Consider the following 19,894-nt stretch of genomic DNA (forward strand, 5'->3'; position numbering starts at 1 on the left):
TTACCATTATTAAAGACAGATTTCAATTAACTATCACATCAGCTAAACAGGGAACAAGTAAAGCCAGTCCTTACAAGTGGTCAATGAAATAAATGATACTAATTTCAAAGCGATGTTTGTTGAAAAACAGGAAATATGTAACAAGAGCTATTTGAAATTTATGACCTATAGCAGAAAATCTAAATTTCAAAGACAGCTGAAACCTAAGTATAAGGATGGGCAGAATGGGGCTGTGGAAAGATCACAGATATGAAAATTAGGAGACAAGAATTTCTACCCTGGTACTATTAATTAGTGACATACATAGGGCAGATCAACTCTCTGGGTCTCAGTTTCCTCATCTGTAAAATATGGAGACTTCCCCAAATAATCTCAAAATCCTTCTTGCTCTAAAATCTTGTGATTCTTTCACACCAAAAAGTCAAAGACCAAATCTTTAACGACCAATTTCACTTAACAAGTACTTGACTGAATTGTATGAAACTGTTCCTGGTACCACATAATATAAAATTGAATGAGTTAGTGTTATCCACATTGTTACGAGTGAATATTTTCCCTAAGTACCAGGTGACACTTTTGCAATCTCTCCTTCCAATGTCTGAAAAAGATAAAGTCAAAGTTCTTTCTGTGATCAGTTCACAGCACCTGTATAACTTTGTCTTCTTTCCCATTTTAATGAGAAATCTTTTTTTGGTGTGGGGAAGATTACTTTTATTTAGAGACTGTTTTCTACCTCTACAAGTTATGGCTGCTTGGGCGGTACCATGGAATATTTAATCAAGTTTAAAAAAATTAGGATGTTCTTTGGTTAAATCTAAAAAAGTTCTTTAAAATAGTTTCAAACAGAGTATGGAGATGGCTCTGCCCTGTTTCCTTCTCCTGTCAGCTCTAGCAATTGCTCTGAAGACAGGGGTCAGCTTTCTTGGGACAGGATTAGACTAGAAACCCCCTGATGGCATATTACATTAGCTTTTACTTCACTGTTGAAAATGACAGTGGAAAGGGGAAAAAAAATACTGTTTGAAAGTTCTTGTTCTAGGCAAATCACTTCTGTACCTCATCAAACAAGCTGGGGTAAAAGTAGAGGGCCTGCAAAGGGGCCACTAAATTCTAGTCCAAAATTTTTGAAGAAGCCTGATTTAGCTGAGAAGGTCCAATTTATCAAGAGTCCTGTGGAGATTAATGTCTTACCTCAGACGCTTCCTGTCTCTTGACCGAGATCTTCTTTTATCCCTGCTACGAGACCTCTCTCTCCTTCTATCTCTATCCCTGCTTCTAGACCTTCTGTCATCTCCACGTTTACTTCTTTTGTCTGAGGGTGAGCGACTTCTAGATCGACTTCCAGAGCGTCCCCGTGATGCTGATCGCTTCCGATAGTGGCTAGATTATTAAGTTAAAGATTAAGCTTAGCAAACACAGCTTCTATTACATTTTATTTATTTTATTATTTTCTAAAAAAAAATCTCAGCAGATAAATTAAACATTGAAAGGACTTCTTATATGTAAACTTTTTTAAAAGTAGGGGGAAAGAATGAACTCTTCTGCTACAGCATACTGTCCTGAAAAAGAAGGAAGGACAGTAAGCCAAAGAGACCAAGTTCCTGCCTTTGGGCCTCAAGCAGCTTGCATTCTGGTAAAGGAAGAGAGGACAGGCAAGTAAAGAAATAAGTATACAATATGTATTTGGTGGTACGGAGAAAAACCGATGAAAGTAAAGGAAAAAGAGAGACAGTGGGAGGTAGGAAGTTTGCTCCTTTACACCAGGTGATTAGAGAAGGCCTCACTAATAAAGTGCCATTCAGAGGTTTGAAGGAAGTAAAGGAAGGAACCATGGAGATATGTGAGGGAGAAACTTTCCAGGCAAAAGGCACAGTAAGTGCAAAGACCCTGAAGAGGAACCTTGATTGGTGTGTTTACGGAATAGCAAGGAACCAGATGTGGTTGGAGTTGAATGAGTGAGAGAAAGTGTCATGAGATGAGGTCAGAGGTACAGCATGGTAGCCAAATGTGGAGAGCCTTAAAGTCTTATAAGGACTTTCTCTTTTACTTTGAGAAAAGATGAGAAACTATTGGAAGATTTTAAGCAGAGGCGTGACATAACCCCCCTACTATTTTTAAAGCATTATTCTGGCTGCTGAGGGGAGAACAAACCAAAGAAAGGCAAGGACAGAAGCAGGGAAAACAGGTAGAATGCTACAGCAATCGTCCAAGTAAGGGACAGCGTTGACTTGGATCAGAATGTCTCGTGTAGAATTGTTGAGAAGTGTCAAACTCTGGATATTTTAATGACTAATTAAATGTCAAGTGCAACAGCAAATCTAGTACACAAGCCAGGCAAGGCAGAGAAGTGGGGGAGAAGGCCGAAGAGATAGAAAGGACCTTCTTGGGAAGGGCCCTGAAGGCTGTGCTGAAGAGTCTCACTTCATCTTGGAAGCAGTAAGAACCAACAGACATGAAAGCAAAGAAATGCCATAATCTTATGTTAATTTCAGAAGTGTCACTCTGGCTGCAGTGTGGAATCAACTGGGAGCGCAAGATCAGAGGAAGGTAACGAGGCAGGTGTAGCAGTCTGAGTAATAAATGATTAGGGCCTGAATTAAGTCAGGGAGAGCAGGAATGGTGACTGGGTGCAGTATCTAATTAGATGTAGGCAGCAAGAGAGAAGAACCAGTCAAATAAATATCACTTCCAGGTTTCCGGTCTGGGTGGCCAGATGAACAGCAATGCTTTCACAGAGATTTAAAAGACCTTTACACGAATTTTCTGTAGTTATGGAAATACTCTTTATCCAGGTGATGGTTACACGGTTCATATATGAGCTAAATTTCACCAGCTCTACCCTTAAGCGTTGACCATTTCCCTGAATATTAATTATACCTCAGTAAACTACTATTACCTTACTTACTTATTATTTATATCCTAGATATAAATGATCTTTCAGTCACAGCTAAACATTAAGCAAATACGCACATTTAAGATAAAAATCTCAAGGTCCCAAACCAGGTAACAATCTGAAATGTTGAAGAGATATCAGAGTTCTAATAAAACCTCCCAGTTCTCAGTTTAAAAAGGATAAAAAACACAAAACAAAGAAAATTTAAATCTATGTGCGAAATAAATGCCCATGCAACAAGCATTTACTGTAGTCCAAAACAAACCTAGTCACGTAGTATTGAAGGCGATGTAAAAATGTTTGGCCACACGCTCCTTTCAATTAAGAAAATACCACACGCGCACAAAAAACTAAAGTAGAGAGCGACAGGGGCCAAAGAAATGTTGCAAACGCGAAGTGGTGAGAAATTCAACTAAGGTCGCTATTGACTAAGGCGATACGGGTAAGCTCCGCGGAAATGGCGGGATGTAGTTGACGTCCCGGAGGTGTGTTCCCGCTCCAAGGGCTCGAACCGGCCGATGGCCGTGTAAGGGAACCCTGTGCCCGCCGCCGACCCAAGCACACCCACTGCCTCAGCCGAGGTCCCCCAGCCCCTCTAGTAGCCGCGGGCAGCGCTGGCCGCACGTGGGGTCGCACCGGGCCAGGCCCGGCCCCGCGGCCACCTCGATCCCGCCTGAGGAAGGTACTCGCCCGCTCGCCCGCCCAGCGCGCCGCCTCACCGTGACTCCCGGCCCATGCCGCAGGCCGCGGGAAAGCGGCGCCCTTCGGGATCACGCGCAGGAGAACCGGACAAAGTAGGAGGCCGCACAACCCTCAGCACGCCGGGCGAGGAACAGCACTAACAAGCTGCAGCAGCCACAGCGGTAGCCACCATCCGAACGCGGCCAACGAAAACAGGACGTGCTGGCGCCAGCGGCAGGAGGAAGGAAAAAGCGGGCCGGAAGCGGCTATCGTTCCACAGCGGCCCCTCTCGTCTGGAGGCCGCACAGTGCCGGCTGCGCCTAAAGAGGTTGCCTCGGCCGGGTTTTCCCTGCACAGCCGCGGAAGCCCCCGCGCCTTGGTGCGGTAGAGGGTGGTGCCTCGGCCGCCATGCAAGCCCTGGGAGGGTCTTTCCTACAGGGGGCACTGAAACGCCATAAGCAACCCCGAGCTGCCCCAGGAAGTGTACTGACATCTAAGCGATGCTACAAACATTTCCATTCACTCTCATCATTTCTACGTGCATTCATTTAAACATATTGTTACGTGTCAGGCATGTTCTACCTTCCAACGAGCTTTCAATCGCGTGGCAGACATAGGCATTAACAAAAACACAAGCAGATGTAATATAACAGAAAAGAGATTCTACCATAGGAAAGGGGTTCAGAAAAAGAGTTCCCTAAGGAAGTGACCTTTGAGGTATGATTTGAAGACTGAATAGGAGTTAACTTGGTGAAGAGGACGAAGAGCTAAAAATACGTTACACAAGATTATGGTTCTCAACACTGCCTGCGCTTGGGAGCTTAAAAATACATATACGGATGCGTGTGTTCCATTCTGATACTCTAATCTGATTGGTCTGGAGTGCTTCCAGTGCACTGGGAATTTTAAAGCTTCCCAGGTGATTCTGAAGTACAGTCCGGTCAAGGCGAAGAACGACTCGCCTAGTGGAACTTACGCTGCAATGTTGTTTTAGCAGAAAGCTGTAAAGGCGTTGGGGACAGGCTCTCACTTACTTTACGTGCTTCTGTACTATTTTATGTTCTTACACATACAGATGATAGAAAAGTTCCATATTTTGACTGTGGCAGTCATTGCATGGATGTTTGTCAAGATTCATTGAACTGTACGCTTTATCTTTATTTTATTGTTATTTTTTTTTGGCCGTGCCCCACAGCCTGCGGGATCTTAGTTCCCCAACCCGGGGGCCCTGCAGCGGAAGCGTGGAGTCCTAACCACTGGACGGCCAGTGAGTTCCCTGAACTGTATGCTTTAAATTGGTGTGTTTTATTGTATGTAAATCTTACCTCGATAAATTTGAATTTTTAAAAAATGAAACCAACGAGTTTAAGACTCTAAGACTGGCTTCTGCTCTTCCTCTGTGATTTATTGCCCACCTGTGGCTGCAGGGCAGACCATGCCGAGTAAGGAAGGCCTGAGCCAATATATGACAGAATGGACACCAATGAGGGTCAGGTATGAGAGCCATTGTAAATTGCTTGTATGAGGGCTGAAGGTAAGGAGTGTGGAGACACTGACAAGTGGTCAGATTCTGGATGTATTCCACAGGCAGCTTTCCAAACACTAATTGATAAAATGGATGTGAACTGCAAGGGTAAGGGAGGAATAAAGATGACTCCCAGGTTTTGATCCGAGCTACTCTGGATTGTGGTGAATTTGTGGAGATGAAAAAGGCCTGGGTGCAGCAGATTTGGTGGGAAAAGGAGAGAAAATCAGTGTTTCTGCCTACCAGATATCCAGAAGGAGATAATGGCTGAAAGGAAATATATGAGTCTGGAGTTCAAAGGAGAAATAGAGATTGGAGAGATAAGGGTCATAAGCACTTTATAGAATGTACAATACAGATCTTCCTCAACTTAGGATGGGATTACATCCTGATAAACCCATCTTAAGTTTAAAATACTGCAAGCGGAAAATGCATTTTAATATGCCTAACCTACCCATCATAACTTAGCCTAAAAAAAATGAAAAATAAAATAAAAAATAACTTAGCCTAGCCTACCTTAAACGTGTCAGAACACACACATTAGCCTGCAGTTGGGCAGAATCATCTAACACAAAGCCTATTTTATAATAAAATGTTGAATATCTCATGTAATTTATTGAATATTATACTGAAAGTGAAAAGCAGAACAGTTTTAAGTGGATCATCATGGACTGGGATCTGCAGCTCTCTGCCACTGCCCAGCGTCACTATAGAGTATCATACTGCAGATGGCTAGCCCAGGAAGAGATCAAAATTCGAAATTCAAAGCGCGGTTTCTAACGAATGTATCACTTTGACACCAACATAAAGTCAAAAACTTGTAAGTCAAACCACCCTAACTCAGGGACTTTCTGTATACGGTATTTGAAGCCAAGGAACTGGATGACGCCATGCAAAAATTGATATAGCTGGAACAGATTTTTTAAATCACTTACTCAAATTTCTTGATTTTAAGGGAGAATACTGAGACATGGGAAACAAATTTAATCCCAGATCACTAATCTTCTTGGAATCTAAACTGGAACCAGAACCCAGGCATCTGATACCCAGGCCAGAGCTCTTTCCAAGATACTTCATTTCTAACTCCCTTTTTTTAAAAAATAGTTTTATTTTCTTTTTTAATATTCATTTATTTAGTGGCTGCCCCAGGTCTTTAGTTGCAGCATGCAGGATCTTCAGTTGCAGCATGCATGCAGGATCTAGTTCCCTGACCAGGGATCGAACCCCAGCCCCCCACACTGAGAGTGCAGAATCTTAAACACTGGACCACCAGGGAAGTACCTCTAACTCCCTTTTAAGAGAACATATTCACGTGACAATTCTAACTGGCTTTTTGTGCCCACAGCATATTTACAGTAAGTTCACAGCATTTCTATGTCCTTGAAGAAACTACTTTTATCTATTAGCAGAGGTGAAAGAAGTAATTATAGTCTACTATGTCTCCAATACATCACTTATTTAGCAAACTGCCCTGGCTTCCAAAGCAGATTTTGATTCTAACTAACCTACCTCTGAATCTCATAACCCTCTTGCTGTTTTTACACCAACTGTGTGTACACACATCCGTTTATACAGCTAATAAGATTAAAAATCTATAGCCAAAGATGTCACCTCTCAACGACCATCCTTTGTTGTGTTTTTCTTTTTTGGCTGCACCTCACAACATGAGGAACCTCCCAGACCAGGGATGGAACCCACGCCCCCTGCAGTGGAAGCACAGAGTCTTAACCACTGGACCACCAGGGAGATCCTCAATAACCATCCTTGTCAATCTAGTTTTTTTTTTTTATTTATTTTTTAGCGGTACGCGGGCCTCTCACTGTTGTGGCCTCTCCCTTTGCGGAGCACAGGCTCCAGACGCGCAGGCTCAGCGGCCATAGCTCACGGGCCCAGCCGCTCTGCGGCATGTGGGATCTTCCCGGACCGGGGCACAAACCCATGTCCCCTGCATCGGCAGGCGGACTCTCAACCACTGCGCCACCAGGGAAGCCCTGTCAATCTAGTTTTAACTCATAAACATTTCAAATCCCTGAAATTTCTAAGTAAAAAAAATTCCTCTTAATTATTCCAAACACTAATAAACCTGCATTTCCATTTGACATTATTCAACATGCTTAAGCAAATACTCATGTCTTCTCTTTGAAATAAATTTGATAATGACCTACAATTACTAAAACTTGCATGTGTAAAGTGACAAAATGGAAGAAATAAAATGTGCAATTGAAAACCCCTAGTGTCTTCCCAGGGATTGGGGAGAGTGTGACAAATTCAAGAATACTATCCAATCCTCTGCATATTAGATTTGTATGGAATTAGGAAAAATGTGTGCTTGTAATCTTACCCTAAGTCAAACGAATAGACAAATTGTTATACTTACTCTCCATCACTGTGGTTCAAAATAAAAAAACTTTGTGAGTAATAAAAAAAAAAGTCTATATCACAAGAATTAATCAAACAGACGATACAAAAAAACTAGTGAAATATAATACCAAGTGATAAAAAACTTATGCTTTATACTCTTTTAAGTCAAACCTTCCAAATATGACAGTGTTACTACATTAGTTAAGAGTATTTATGCTATTGGGTTGAATACTTCAGTCAATTCTTCAAATTCGATTTTTATATCTAATCATTCTATGCCTATTGCTTAAAAAACATACTTCTGAAAATCTAAAACTCAAAAGTAAAAATTTCCAATTCTGAGTTTGGTAATAAAATTTTTCATAAATTAAAATTAATAAAGATTTCATAAATACCTTTTAATTTCACATGTATGAATCTTAATCATTTCCTCCATTAAATATTTATGCTGGAATAAAAATTAAGATACTGGGGCTTCCCTGGTGGCGCAGTGGTTGAGAGTCCACCTGCCGATGCAGGGGACACGGGTTCGTGCCCTGGTCCGGAAGGATCCCACATGCCGCGGAGCGGCTGGGCCCGTGAGCCATGGCCTCTGGACCTGCACGTCTGGAGCCTGTGCTCCGTGACGGGAGAGGCCACGGGGTGAGAGGCCTGCATACCGCAAAAAAAAAAAAATTAAGATACTGACTCAACGAGAAAAGATAAAATTGGCTACCTTATTCAGCCATTATAAATTAAAATGTGCAAACTTAACACTAGACAATTCAATTTCTTTCATTTTATTTTTAAGATGGCTCCATTTCTCAGGACAAAACAATACAAATACAAGATTCAGTCCTTGGGACTGGCTGAGACGACATTCATCTGCTCTCCTTAAAGCACTAGCTCAGCTCTCAAAGAGGAATTACAAATCTGAGAAGTTAGGGAAAGGTGTAGACTAGGAATTCTAATTAAACAAGAAAGATCGATTACTGACATTGGTACTCTAATCTTCACGTCAGTATTAATACAAACTCAACCCTTTCCAGTCAGGGAACCTGCCATTCCATTCCTAATCAAGTGGTTTTAAAACCTCAAAAAGTAAAAGAATTTCATAAAGGTGTAAACCAATATGTTTCCTTTAGAGTCACTGCAATATAGAAAAGAAATTTTTTTTGTAAGCTTCTCTTTCTGAGTTCTGCAGGCTTCATGGTACTTCAGAGCCCAAATAATCAAGCAGTTCATGACAAAAGATAAAAGTGAAAAAGTAGACACAGAGATCTGTGAAAACTTCGCCCATTTTGCTATAAGTATCCATTGATCGATTTATCACTTCAGCAGGAATTCCGGATAACAGAAGCGCAGCTGTTAGCACTGTTGTCTTTATCTTCTTTTCACCCTGCATAGAGAAAGACTTCAATAAATCTTACAGCTTTCAGAAGACTACTTAAGCTCTATAAAAACATCAGTGCTGCTATTTTTGCCTAACTGATTTCAAAACTGTTAATGAAGTTTCAAAATATCAATCAATAATATATGAAGAAACATTTACTGAGCATATAATATGTAAAGCAGCAAACTGCTAGGCAATAGGGAAAAGACACCATTCTTGCTATCAAAAGTTTTTAAAAAAAGTCTTATCTTGGAGGCAAGATATAAATAATAATTTAAGATACATACAAAAGCTCAAGACAAAAACAGGAAAAGCATTACCAGACAGGACATAAATAATTGCTAAATGAATGACATGGATGACGTGTGCTATAGTGGCTCAAAGGAGACAGAAATTACTCCAGGGTTTTTACGTATAAGTAAAGCACAGGGAAGGATTTCAGAAGGAAGTGGAATTAAAAACAGGCCTTTAAGAATGAGCAAGATTAAGATGAGCAAAAGTGAGAAGATAAATCTTATTATAAGGTTAAGTCTCATGACAACAAAAGTCAGAAGAGTAATAGGTGTACTGGAGGACAGTGAATAATTTGTAACAGAATCAAAGGAACATTCTGTAGAGTCAGCCCTAACTGCCATCCAAACGAATTCACATTTGTTTACATATGCAGCAGAATATCACTGAACATTTATTTCCTAATATAATTTTCTAGTCTCATTCTTTAAGAGATTCAAGGCTGAATTTTCATTTAATTTATTGATTTGGTATCACCAAATCCAATCACATGGTTCAAAACATTTTAAATATAAAAAGCTATAGTTACCCAAGAGAAATCAAAGCCTATGTCCACAAAAAAACCCACTCAGGAAAGTTCTTTGTTGCTTTAGACATATTAACCAAAAACTGGAAACAACCAAGACGTCCAGCAATAGGTAATTAGACAAATTAATGGATACACTCACTCAACTGGAGCATTACTCAGGAAAAAAAAAAAAAAAAAGAGAGAGAGAAAGAGAATGAACTACTTATGCACTCAACAATATGGATGAATATTAAAAATATGATGCTGAATGAAAGAAGCCTTGCACAAAGAAGTACAAACAGGAATGATCCCATTTAAAATAAGTACTAAAACAACCAAAACTAATCTACAGTGGGAAAAAGAAAATCAGACCTTCATGGTGCAGGGGTTGGGACTGCCTGGAAAAGGACATGATGGAACTTCCTGACAGTAATGTTCTAAATCTTAAAGGATTTGGGTTTCACGGGTTGTCAAAACTCATTAAATGGTATAATAAAGACTTGAGCATTTCACCGTATGAAAATTTTACCTCAAAATAACGAAAAATAACCATAAAGAAACACTGAATTGTGTATATATATATATATATATATATATATATAAACTGAAATGTGTAGGGGTAAAATATACTGATGTCTTCATCTACAACATACTTTGAAATGCATCAAGAAAAAAGATGTATTAAAAAAAGATGTATTGAAAATGGATAGAAAATTGGGTGAATATATGATAAATATAATGAAATGTTCACTACAGAATCTAGGTGGTAAGCATAAACGGGTGTTCACTGCACAATTCTTTCAACTTTTCTGTTGAAACCTGTTAACAACAAAATATTTTGTTGAAAGAAAATTATACAGTAATCTCCCTTCCTTTTCTCTCCCCATTTACCTAGTAACCAACACACACTCTATCACAAATAACCACCGTTAAAAATTTCATGTAATATTCTTCCAGAGTTTCTTTACACATATACAAGCAAAATGAAATACATACGATTTTCCTCCTTTTTACAAAAAAAAGGAGTATACTATAGATGTTATTCTGTATTTTTATATCTTAATATTTCTTGGCGAGCTTAACATTATCAGTACATGGAGACCTTTATCATTCTGAATGGATAGGCCATAATTTTTTTTAACTAGTCACTTATCAGTAGACATTTAGGTTGTTTCCAAACTTTTGCTATTGCAAAACTAAAATCAGTGTTTCAAGGGTAAATTTCTAAACAAATGCTTTAATTAAAATTACATTTTTGGAGGGGATCAATGAATATACATCTATATCATAAAAAAAGTTTTAATTAAAAAATAAAATTACAGGGCTTCCCTGGTGGCACAGTGGTTAAGAATCCGCCTGCCAGTGCAGGGGACACGGGTTAGAGCCCTGGTCCAGGAAGATCCCACATGCCGCGGGGCAACTAAGCCCGTGTGCCACAACTACTGAGCCTGCGCTCTAGAGCCCACGAGCCAGTTACTGAGCCTGCACGCCACAACTACTGAAGCCCGCGCACCTAGAGCTGGTGCTCCGCAACAAGAGAAGCCATCGCAGTGAGAGGCCCGTGAACTGCAATGAAGAGTAGCCCCCACCCGCCACAACTAAAGAAAGCCCGCACACAGTAAAGACCCAAAGCAGCCAGAACTAAAATAAATAAATAGATAAATTTATTTTAAAAATAAAATAATAAATAAATAAAATTACATACCTTTCTTTACTCTTTTACTTTGTGGATTTGACTATTTGACCCCTCAAAAATATGTTTCAAACCCATTAAACACACACATGAGGTCTATCAGTGCATTACAAATGACTAAGCAAACAGTAAAGTAGCCATTTTTAAGCAAAAATCTCACACAAAAACTCAATTACACAAGTAAGGTTATCTTCTCTAATGGCAACGCAAGTTCCATAAAACTGTATAGCATAATTGGAGTCAAGCTGACCAGATAAACACTGATACTCCCCATGATTCTGCTCTGTAAGTGTGGCCAAATATTTCTTACAAATATCAGACCCTTGGCATTAAAGATAAAGCGCGCTGTCATTAAGTGTTCAGTAAGGAGCACAGTAAGATAACTGAACCCATTTTAAAAATAACTTCCTTTGTTAAAAACAAAATGTATTACTAAACTTACTAAGTAACTAAGTTGAACACTTTCTTAGACAAGTACTATTCAAACTCTGTCATGAGGGTTTTCCCCTATTCCATGGTGGACCAACATTTTTGTAAAATATGATAAAAATGTTATGGCAATGTCATATTGCTATACAAGTTTCTAATTACTCACTTTCTGAACTGAACTTATTACAAACAGAAACAAATAGTTTGAAGATCTGCACTTGTGAGCCAATCACTCTTTGAATAGCACTGATTCAGACCATAAGTATAAATAATTTTAAGTTCTTAAAATCATCTAGTTGTTAATCAATCTAAATATATCACCATAATTCAGAAAAAAATTTTAATTTACCTTAGGAAAATATTTGTATAGTCCCATGTATGCAAGTTGTAAAGTAAGAAATGGAGCAAATATGGACTGTGAAGACAGAAGATAAAGTTACATATTTCCAACATAATCATTCAAATCACAATAAATCAAACTAACAGCAGTTATAAAATTCCAAGCAAAAAAACTGTAATAAAATATTTAATTTTAGTGGCTGAAAGGATTGTTTCTGCAAAAGAGTGACAAAAATAAAGAGATTTGATTTCCTTAACATAAAACATGTTTCTCAAGTCACATTCTATCAACATCCTCCAAAATTCCCTCTCTCTTAAAAACTTATCTTTTAAATAATTTAAAAGGTAACTTCTCAGCGGTGATTGATGTATAATCATCATGCAGTAACATCTCTCTCATCTAGAGGTAATTAACTGACAGTTTGAAAGCATACCTAAAAGGCTCAATACTCAAAAGAGATGCCATACATACCTCACTCACACTTCAGGGCAAGGAATGAATTCATCTCTGGCCCTCAAATGACGAGGTGTTTTTATTATAGATAAAATGGCTTGGTTATCTCACTTCTCACACAATAAAACAGAAAAGATCAAAATAATACCTAATTTACATTTATTTCTAAAGTTAAAATAGGGAGTGAAGGAGCAAATATTACTAGATGGAAGAATAGTGAGAGCAGTGATTAATAGCTGAAAATCTGACAGCAAAAAAAACACCCAGAAAGCCAAAAAACCTCACACGAAATGAGGTACAAAAATAGGACATAATTTTAAAAGCATGGAAGTACAGAGCCCTTTAGATAAGACAAAAAAAGTAGCTATACATCTCACTAAACGCTGAAAGCTAGGATGCCAATTTATCATCAGGAAAAAAAAATCAAATCTGTTCAACAGATTCTCTTTAAGAAAAAACTGGCATAAAAATAGACTTTTAGGGACTTCCTCGGTGGCACAGTGGTTAAGAATCCGCCTGCCAACGCAGGGGACACAGGTTCGAGCCTCGGTCCGGGAAGATCCCACATGCCGTGGAGCAAGTAAGCCTGTGTGCCACAACTACTGAGCCTGCAAGCCACAAGTACTGAGCCCACGTGCCACAACTATTGAAGTCCATGTGCCTAGAGCCCACGCTCTGTAACAAGAGAAGCCACCGCAACGAGAAGCATGCACACCACAAAAAAGAATAGCCCCCACTTGCCGCAACTAGAGAAAGGCTACGTGCAGCAACAAAGACCCAATGCAGGCAAAAATAAATTAATTTTTTTTTTTTAAAAGATGGGAATTTCCATTAAAAAAACAGACTTTTAAAAACTTTTTTCCTGGGCTTCCCTGGTGGCACAGTGGTTAAGAATCCACCTGCCAATGCAGGGGACGCGGGTTCGAGCCCTGGTCCAGGAAGATTCCACATGCCGCGGAGCAGCTAAGCTCGTGCGCCACAACTACGGAGCCTGCGCTCTAGAGCCCGCGAGCCACAACTAGTGAAGTCCACGTGCCTGGAGCCTGTGTTCCGCAGCAAGAGAAGCCACCACAATGAGAAGCCCGTGCACCGCAACAAAGAGTAGCCCCCGATTGCCCTAACTAGAGAAAGCCCGCGTGCAGCAACCAAGACCCAACACAGCCAAAAATAAATAAATAAAATAAATAAATTTTAAAAATAATAATAATAAAAACTTTTTTTCTTAATAACATAAACCTTAATTATCTGAAAATTTACTTAATGTGGCTGGTACTTGGTAGGTATTCTTAAAATGTCTACTGAATGGAAACACCTCAAAGAGCAAGACACTGTTACGCTTTTCTTCTTTCCTCCACATACTATGAAACAAAAGGACCAATAAATCCCAACTTTCACTGAACAGCCATGGCATATGAAGGTACAACAAAAAATGGACTGCTCCTATGATAATACTACACTATAAAATGCAGAATGCCTTCTGAACCATAAAAAAATTACATCACATCCAGGACCATAGGAACTGCATTTTAATATTTCAAATTTGAAAAGTGGTAATTAATATCTCTATATATGTAGGTAATTTACTCTTTGGTTTTGGAATCAAAGTGCTTGGGTTTAATCCCAGCTGTCACTTAGTAGTGTGACCCTGGACAAATGATTGCACCTCTCTGAGTCTTCATTCCTTCATCTATAAAACAGATTCAAATGATACCTGGTTCACTAGGGGCAGTACAGGAATAAAGATGCAGACATAGAGAATGGACTTGAGGACATGGGGAGGGGGAAGGGTAAGCTGGGACGAAGTGAGAGAGTGGCATGGACATATATACACTACCAAATGTAAAACAGATAGCTAGTGGGAAGCAGCCGCATAGCACAGGGAGATCAGCTCAGTGCTTGGTGACCACCTAGAGGGGTGGGATAGGGAGGGCGGGAGGGAGATGCAAGAGGGAGGGGATATGGGGATATATGTATATGTATAGCTGACTCACTTTGTTATAAAGCAGAAACTAACACACCATTATAAAGCAATTATATTCCAATAAAGATGTTTAAAAAAAATGATACCTGGTTCAAGAATGAGGTTAAATGAATTAATATATGTAAAGCACTTAGAATGTTACTTAGCATGTAGAAAGATTTTAGCAATTATCATCAGGCTCTGTATTTAACCAGAACACCTCATTCTATACCTAAGGCGAATAGCAGTTTATAACACATCTCCAAACATCCACATGAATCTAGTAAATATTAAGTTACTGTTGGCAATGAATCTTACAAAAGCACTCATTATTATAATCAATTTGCATTTTCCACTGTTTCTTACCAAATATTTGCAAACAAAAGCTCTGACTCCAAAGGCAAGAAGAGCACATCCCACCAATCTAAATATTCGAAAAGAGTCAAATTCTTCAGTTGTATTTCCATCCTCTTGGTTGGGTTTTTCACTAATCAACTGTTTCCTTAGCTTCATTGCTTCTTCAAATCTGGAGAGGTACTGTTCTAGGCCATGGCGAGAACCCCTCTGGACAGTGTCTGCTGTCAGGTCTCCTCTGTTGCGCTGCCGGAGCTCAAGGCTTACATCCATACTGCACTCAGGAGGTTTAATGAAAGAGTCCAATTTGTCTCCCAGCTGAGTCCCCTTTACCTCGGCCACACCACTCTGCTGGTCAGTTGTTCCTGTACTGACCGAATCACCCAGCACTACTCGCTTTGAAACTGAAGGAATGGTGAGGGAGTTCAGTTTATCACTGTCCTGCTGCTTTGATTTTGTTTGACTTTCTTCTTCTGAGAAAAGAAATTTAGAAGACTTAAGTATTACATACTGGCAAACATCTTTCTTATTACTATTTAAAAATATGCCACTAGAGCTAGAACTTCACAGCCTCTGAATTTAATACTGATTCTTCATAAGACAAACTAGTTCCTTCCTCTACACACTCAAAATGTCAAAAAGAGTATTCCTTCAGAGGACATACCCCAAACTTTGGAGGTAGAAGATAACGCTATTATACAAATTGGGAAAGACAGGGATGGAGATTTTTTTAAATCTGTATTTTTAATATTACATTTCTGAATCCAGAGTCCTGTCAGCACAGGGTGTGGCATATACTACAGCTACAGTTTACGTAATCCTACTGTAATCTGGCAGCCATTAGCAGGTATTTAAGCAGTTTTAAGATGCTGTTCCAGTTTAAAACAAAACAAAGGGGAAAAAAAACCTTTAATGACAGATAAAATAAAAATTTCAAAGCAAAATAACAAAGTAGAAGCTTTAGGAAAGAATAAATATTCTACTATTAATCATTAAAGGGGAAAATGCGTCTTCTAACGATTGTTCTAGAATTTGAAATAGGGCTCTTACCTCTCTTGGCAGTTTTCAATCGCAAACCTGTAAACTGTCTAAAAGTTCAGAGCTATATATCTAAAGCCCCACAGAGCAGAAGTCACAAGGATCTAAGGAACATGCAATCAGTGACTAAAGGTCAAATATTAAAGGCAACGCTCAATGGAAATTTAGAGAACACTAGCTCATACTGAGTGTTCAGTAAATATTCACATGAAAAAAAATTTTAAGAAACTCATTGTACATGTCATTGGGGGAGAAATGAGGAGCTCTCTTCAGTGTTAAATGCAGTTCCTGACATCACTCACATCAATCTCAGCACACTAGGAGATAAGGCCTCAGATGGGCACGTCCCACTTGTTGGGTTTCTAGAGAACGGTCCCTCCAATTTTTTTCACCTGTTTAAGAAGACCTGTAGATGACAGTGTGGAGAGCACCGAACACAGACACTAGGATTTAACCGTAAGAGTCTCTGATCCAAGGAAGAACCAGGCGGCAGTTCAGTAAAGACAAGCTCATGCAGGCCGACAGAGTCACAGCAAAAGGCAAAAGAAGGTACAAGCCAGGGAAGGCACTGGAAGGGAAAGCATTTGGAAAGGAAATAAAGGCAGGCAATCTTCCCGACGGGCACAATAGACAGAGCAGTCTAGGGATAAAATGTGTGCACTTCAAGAGAGGCGAGGGAGTGGGGAAGGAGGAAGGGGGCCGTCTCAGGGTAACTGGGCAAAGGGCACCAGGGCAGAGGGTCTCAGGAGCGAGAGTTTCGCAGCCCGCGGCGGAGGTGGAGACAACCTAAGGGCGGAGCCCCCGGAAAACTGAGGAAAGAGACTAGAAACGTCGTGGGGTTAAGAAGTGCGAACTGGGGATATCATCAAAGGGACGGGGCCAGAGGGGGAGATCAGAAAGCAGGGTTTGGTCAAAAAGGTCAGCAGAGTGGAGAAGGGAAAGGAAGAATGATCCCGAAGACTCAAAAGGGATGGGCAGGAGACTGTGGGGAAACGGAGGTTCTCACCGGCGCCGCTCCCCGGCCTGTGAAAGCCCATGATTCGGTTGATGCGCTGTTCCGAGTTCATGAGCAGCTTTCTCCGTCGCAGCTCGGCCCGACGCTGGGAAGCCGACAGGCCTGAGCCCGCCGGGGCCCCCGGCCGGTCCCCGCTGTCGGTAGCGATGGTGACCGGCTCCATCTTCCCCTCCACAATCCGGGAGTGGTGACGGTGACAGCAGCGGGAGCCGCGGCGACGAAGACTCCTGGCCGGGCCGCAGAGCAAGCGTCCCTCTACCTCTGTGCACCCGCCCCCTGCCCTAGCGCTTGGCCGCATATGCAGCCTAAGCACGCGCGTCGCCTGACGGGACCAAGCGCGAGCCTTGCGCCGCCATCTTGAGTGAGGGCATCGCTGGAAGCTTCAGTTCCTCCCGCCTGGGCTGGCCCTTGTTGCTCCTCTCCCCCTACCAGCTGTCCCCTGTGGCGTTCCCTCGGAAGTGAAGAAAACCGGCACCTAGCCTGACGCACGGAAAACGTATGGGAGCGAGGAATAAACTCTTCCTACCTGGTGCCAGGAAGTAAAATGGAGATTGCAGCGGCAGGCACTGGTTTCCAGTGATCTTCTTCGGCCTCGCTTATAGGCTTCGGGAATGCGTAACTCCGAGAGCGACGCTTTAGGGACCCTTGCGGTCGGGATTTGTTATTGGTGCTGATTCCTCATCTTCAGTAGTGCTACTACCAAATACACACCTAGTTCGTTCCAGGCTTTCCTCGTGTCTTTGTTCAAGACTTTCCCAGTGACGCCTTCCCTTTCCGTTCTATTTAAATTTCCACCTCCTCTCAACACGCCTTATTCTCCTTATGTGCCTTTTCTCAACAGTTATAACCGACTCGAAAGCTGAATGTACTTGTGTTTATTATCTGCTTCTTACTAAAATGTAAGCTCCATGAAGACAAGTAATGTGTTTTGTTCACGGCTGCAACTCCTAGAACAGTGTGAGCGCTTAACAGGGTTGCCTTATCCATTAGGCCATGGTGAGGGCCCACAATAGGGGCCCAAGAAAATGTTTTGTTTTGAATTTTTTTAATGGAAGTATAGTTGATTTACAATATTGTATTAGTTTCAGGTGTACAGCAAAGTGATCTGGTTATACATATTGACATATATATATGTACATGTCTATGTTCTTTTTTACATTATTCTTTTCCATTAGTTTGTTACAAGATATTGAATATAGTTCCCTGTGCTATACAGTAAACCCTTGCTGTTTTATCTATTTTATATATGGAAGTCTGCATCTGTTAACCCCATACTCCCAATTTATCCCTCCCTTACCCTTTGGTAACCATGAGTTTGTTTTCTTTGTGAGTCTGTTTTCTAAATAAGTTCATTTATTTGAATATTTTTTTTAAATCAGAAGAAAAGTGTAGTAATAATTTTTGTATAATGATGAATCAAGCCTGGATTGTAGTCATTCTCATACTAACACAGTCATAAAATATAATTTTAAATATGCTTTTATAGAGGAAGGAGCCCACGAAAGCAAAATATCCACAGCCCACAAAAGTCATAATGCAGCCCTGGTGCACAGTAATGACTAAGTGAATGAGTAAATGAATGAAGGAATTAAATCCCTTGTCAACCCTTGCTGAGAGGACGCCATGGCCAGTTCGTACCTGAAGCTGCAGGGGGTGAGGCAGCCTAGTGTGTCCCCTGCAATGAAGCCTGCTCAAAGTCAGCAAGTGGGTGAAAAACCCTGCTTAGATAGAAGGTAATAAAATACTGTTTTTAACTGTTAGTCATCTGACCCTGTCTCAGACAGAAAAGGATTATGAAAAAAAGTGTAAAAACAAACAGCAACTTATCTTTTGGGTTCAACAACGTAAGGAACTCAGGTATAAACATTGAACATTCCCCCTTGATTGGATGATAGCTAAATCTCAGGGACATGCCCTAGCTAGTAATTTTAAAGCATTAGAAAAGGTTTCCCTGCATATCTGTACAGATCTACATCTCTGAGGCCCAGACTGTGCCTTAAAAACTTCTACAGTTGAAATAATTAAGTACTAGTGATAAGTGTGCACAACTTGATGAGGTAAAATCCTGATGAGTCAAGACCAAATACAGTTCCATGGTAGACAAAAGATTTTTTTCACTTAAGATAGCATATAGAAACCAAATGGATATTTTGATAGATGTGTTGATGTATGATGGCTGATGGAGTCAGGTAAGAATTTAAAGTGTCAAGATTTCATATTACATGCTTACTTATTTCTGGGAAACCATTTCCCTATGGGGTTTCCATAGTTATTAAATTTCCTTGTGCTTCTCAGTGGTATATGATTCCTTACTAAATGATGTGCATACTTAATGATTCTTGTCTTAATTTCTGTCTCCCTCACTATAGACTTTACAAGGGCAAGCCCACCTCCATCTCTTTTTCTTGTGTGTGTGTTATTTTTTTGGTCTCGTTTTTATATTCCTTTAAAAAATTTTTAAATTTGAAAAAAATTTTTTTTCCATTTTTAAAAATTGACCACTTTGCCCCATGCTTAGCACTGAGAGCTCTAGATTAAATTTACCTGAATAGTTGCAGAAATTTTTCTTTTGTGCCAAATCTTGGCATTTTCAATGAGTTTTATGTATAATTTTTATTTGATCCCAGCATTGTTTAGGTAGGCTAATATTAATACTTTATTGACAAATTGTAGCTACAAACTGACAAATATGTATGAACATATTGAGTCATAAGTAATAAAAGTAGAATTCAAATTCTCGGGTTAAATATAGACAGTAAGTTCATGCTTGGACACCTCTCTACTACATATAACAATCAGTAACAGTTAAGAACGTAAAGAGAGGGACTTCCCTCGTGGTCCAGTGGTTAAGAATCCGCCTTCCAATGCAGAGGACGCAGGTTCAATCCCTGGTCTGGGAACTAGGATCCCACATGCCACAGAGCAACTAAGCCCACGCACTACAACAACTGAGCCCACACACCGCAACGAAGATCCCGTGC

The 19,894-nt window shown here is 40.3% G+C and overlaps 2 protein-coding genes across 5 annotated transcripts in view; both read right to left on the bottom strand.

Annotated features, from left to right (window-relative positions):
• The window catches only part of DDX46 (DEAD-box helicase 46), a 61,003-nt gene extending 57,196 nt beyond the window's left edge, over positions 1 to 3,807 (bottom strand). For all 3 annotated transcript variants that reach the window (XM_027097214.1, XM_027097209.1, XM_027097204.1), the window contains exons 1-2: positions 3,613 to 3,807; positions 1,192 to 1,380 (exon numbers count right to left, since the gene is read on the bottom strand). In XM_027097214.1, the coding sequence (XP_026953015.1) occupies positions 1,192 to 1,380; positions 3,613 to 3,629 (206 nt within the window). In that variant the 5' untranslated portion in view covers positions 3,630 to 3,807. The remainder of the gene's footprint in view (positions 1 to 1,191; positions 1,381 to 3,612) is intronic.
• A 4,416-nt stretch (positions 3,808 to 8,223) lies between these two features.
• On the bottom strand, positions 8,224 to 17,412 carry CAMLG (calcium modulating ligand). 2 transcript variants are annotated; one of them, XM_027097222.1, is made up of 4 exons: positions 16,905 to 17,398; positions 14,873 to 15,333; positions 12,103 to 12,168; positions 8,224 to 8,838 (listed from the first exon to the last, which is right to left on the bottom strand). In XM_027097222.1, the coding sequence occupies exons 1-4, from the start codon at positions 17,209 to 17,211 to the stop codon at positions 8,647 to 8,649; spliced, it is 1,026 nt and encodes a 341-aa protein (XP_026953023.1). In that variant the 5' UTR covers positions 17,212 to 17,398; the 3' UTR covers positions 8,224 to 8,646. The 2 variants fall into 2 exon arrangements, with proteins under 2 accessions (XP_026953023.1, XP_026953031.1); XM_027097230.1 differs by lacking the exon at positions 12,103 to 12,168 and having other exon boundaries at positions 16,905 to 17,412.
• Between the last annotated feature and the right edge of the window lie 2,482 nt (positions 17,413 to 19,894).

The sequence above is a fragment of the Aethalodelphis obliquidens genome, unplaced genomic scaffold (assembly GCF_003676395.1).
Source record: "Aethalodelphis obliquidens isolate GAN/ISIS:26980383/991018 unplaced genomic scaffold, ASM367639v1 scaffold4, whole genome shotgun sequence".
In the NCBI taxonomy this organism is placed as follows: Eukaryota; Metazoa; Chordata; class Mammalia; order Artiodactyla; family Delphinidae; genus Aethalodelphis; species Aethalodelphis obliquidens.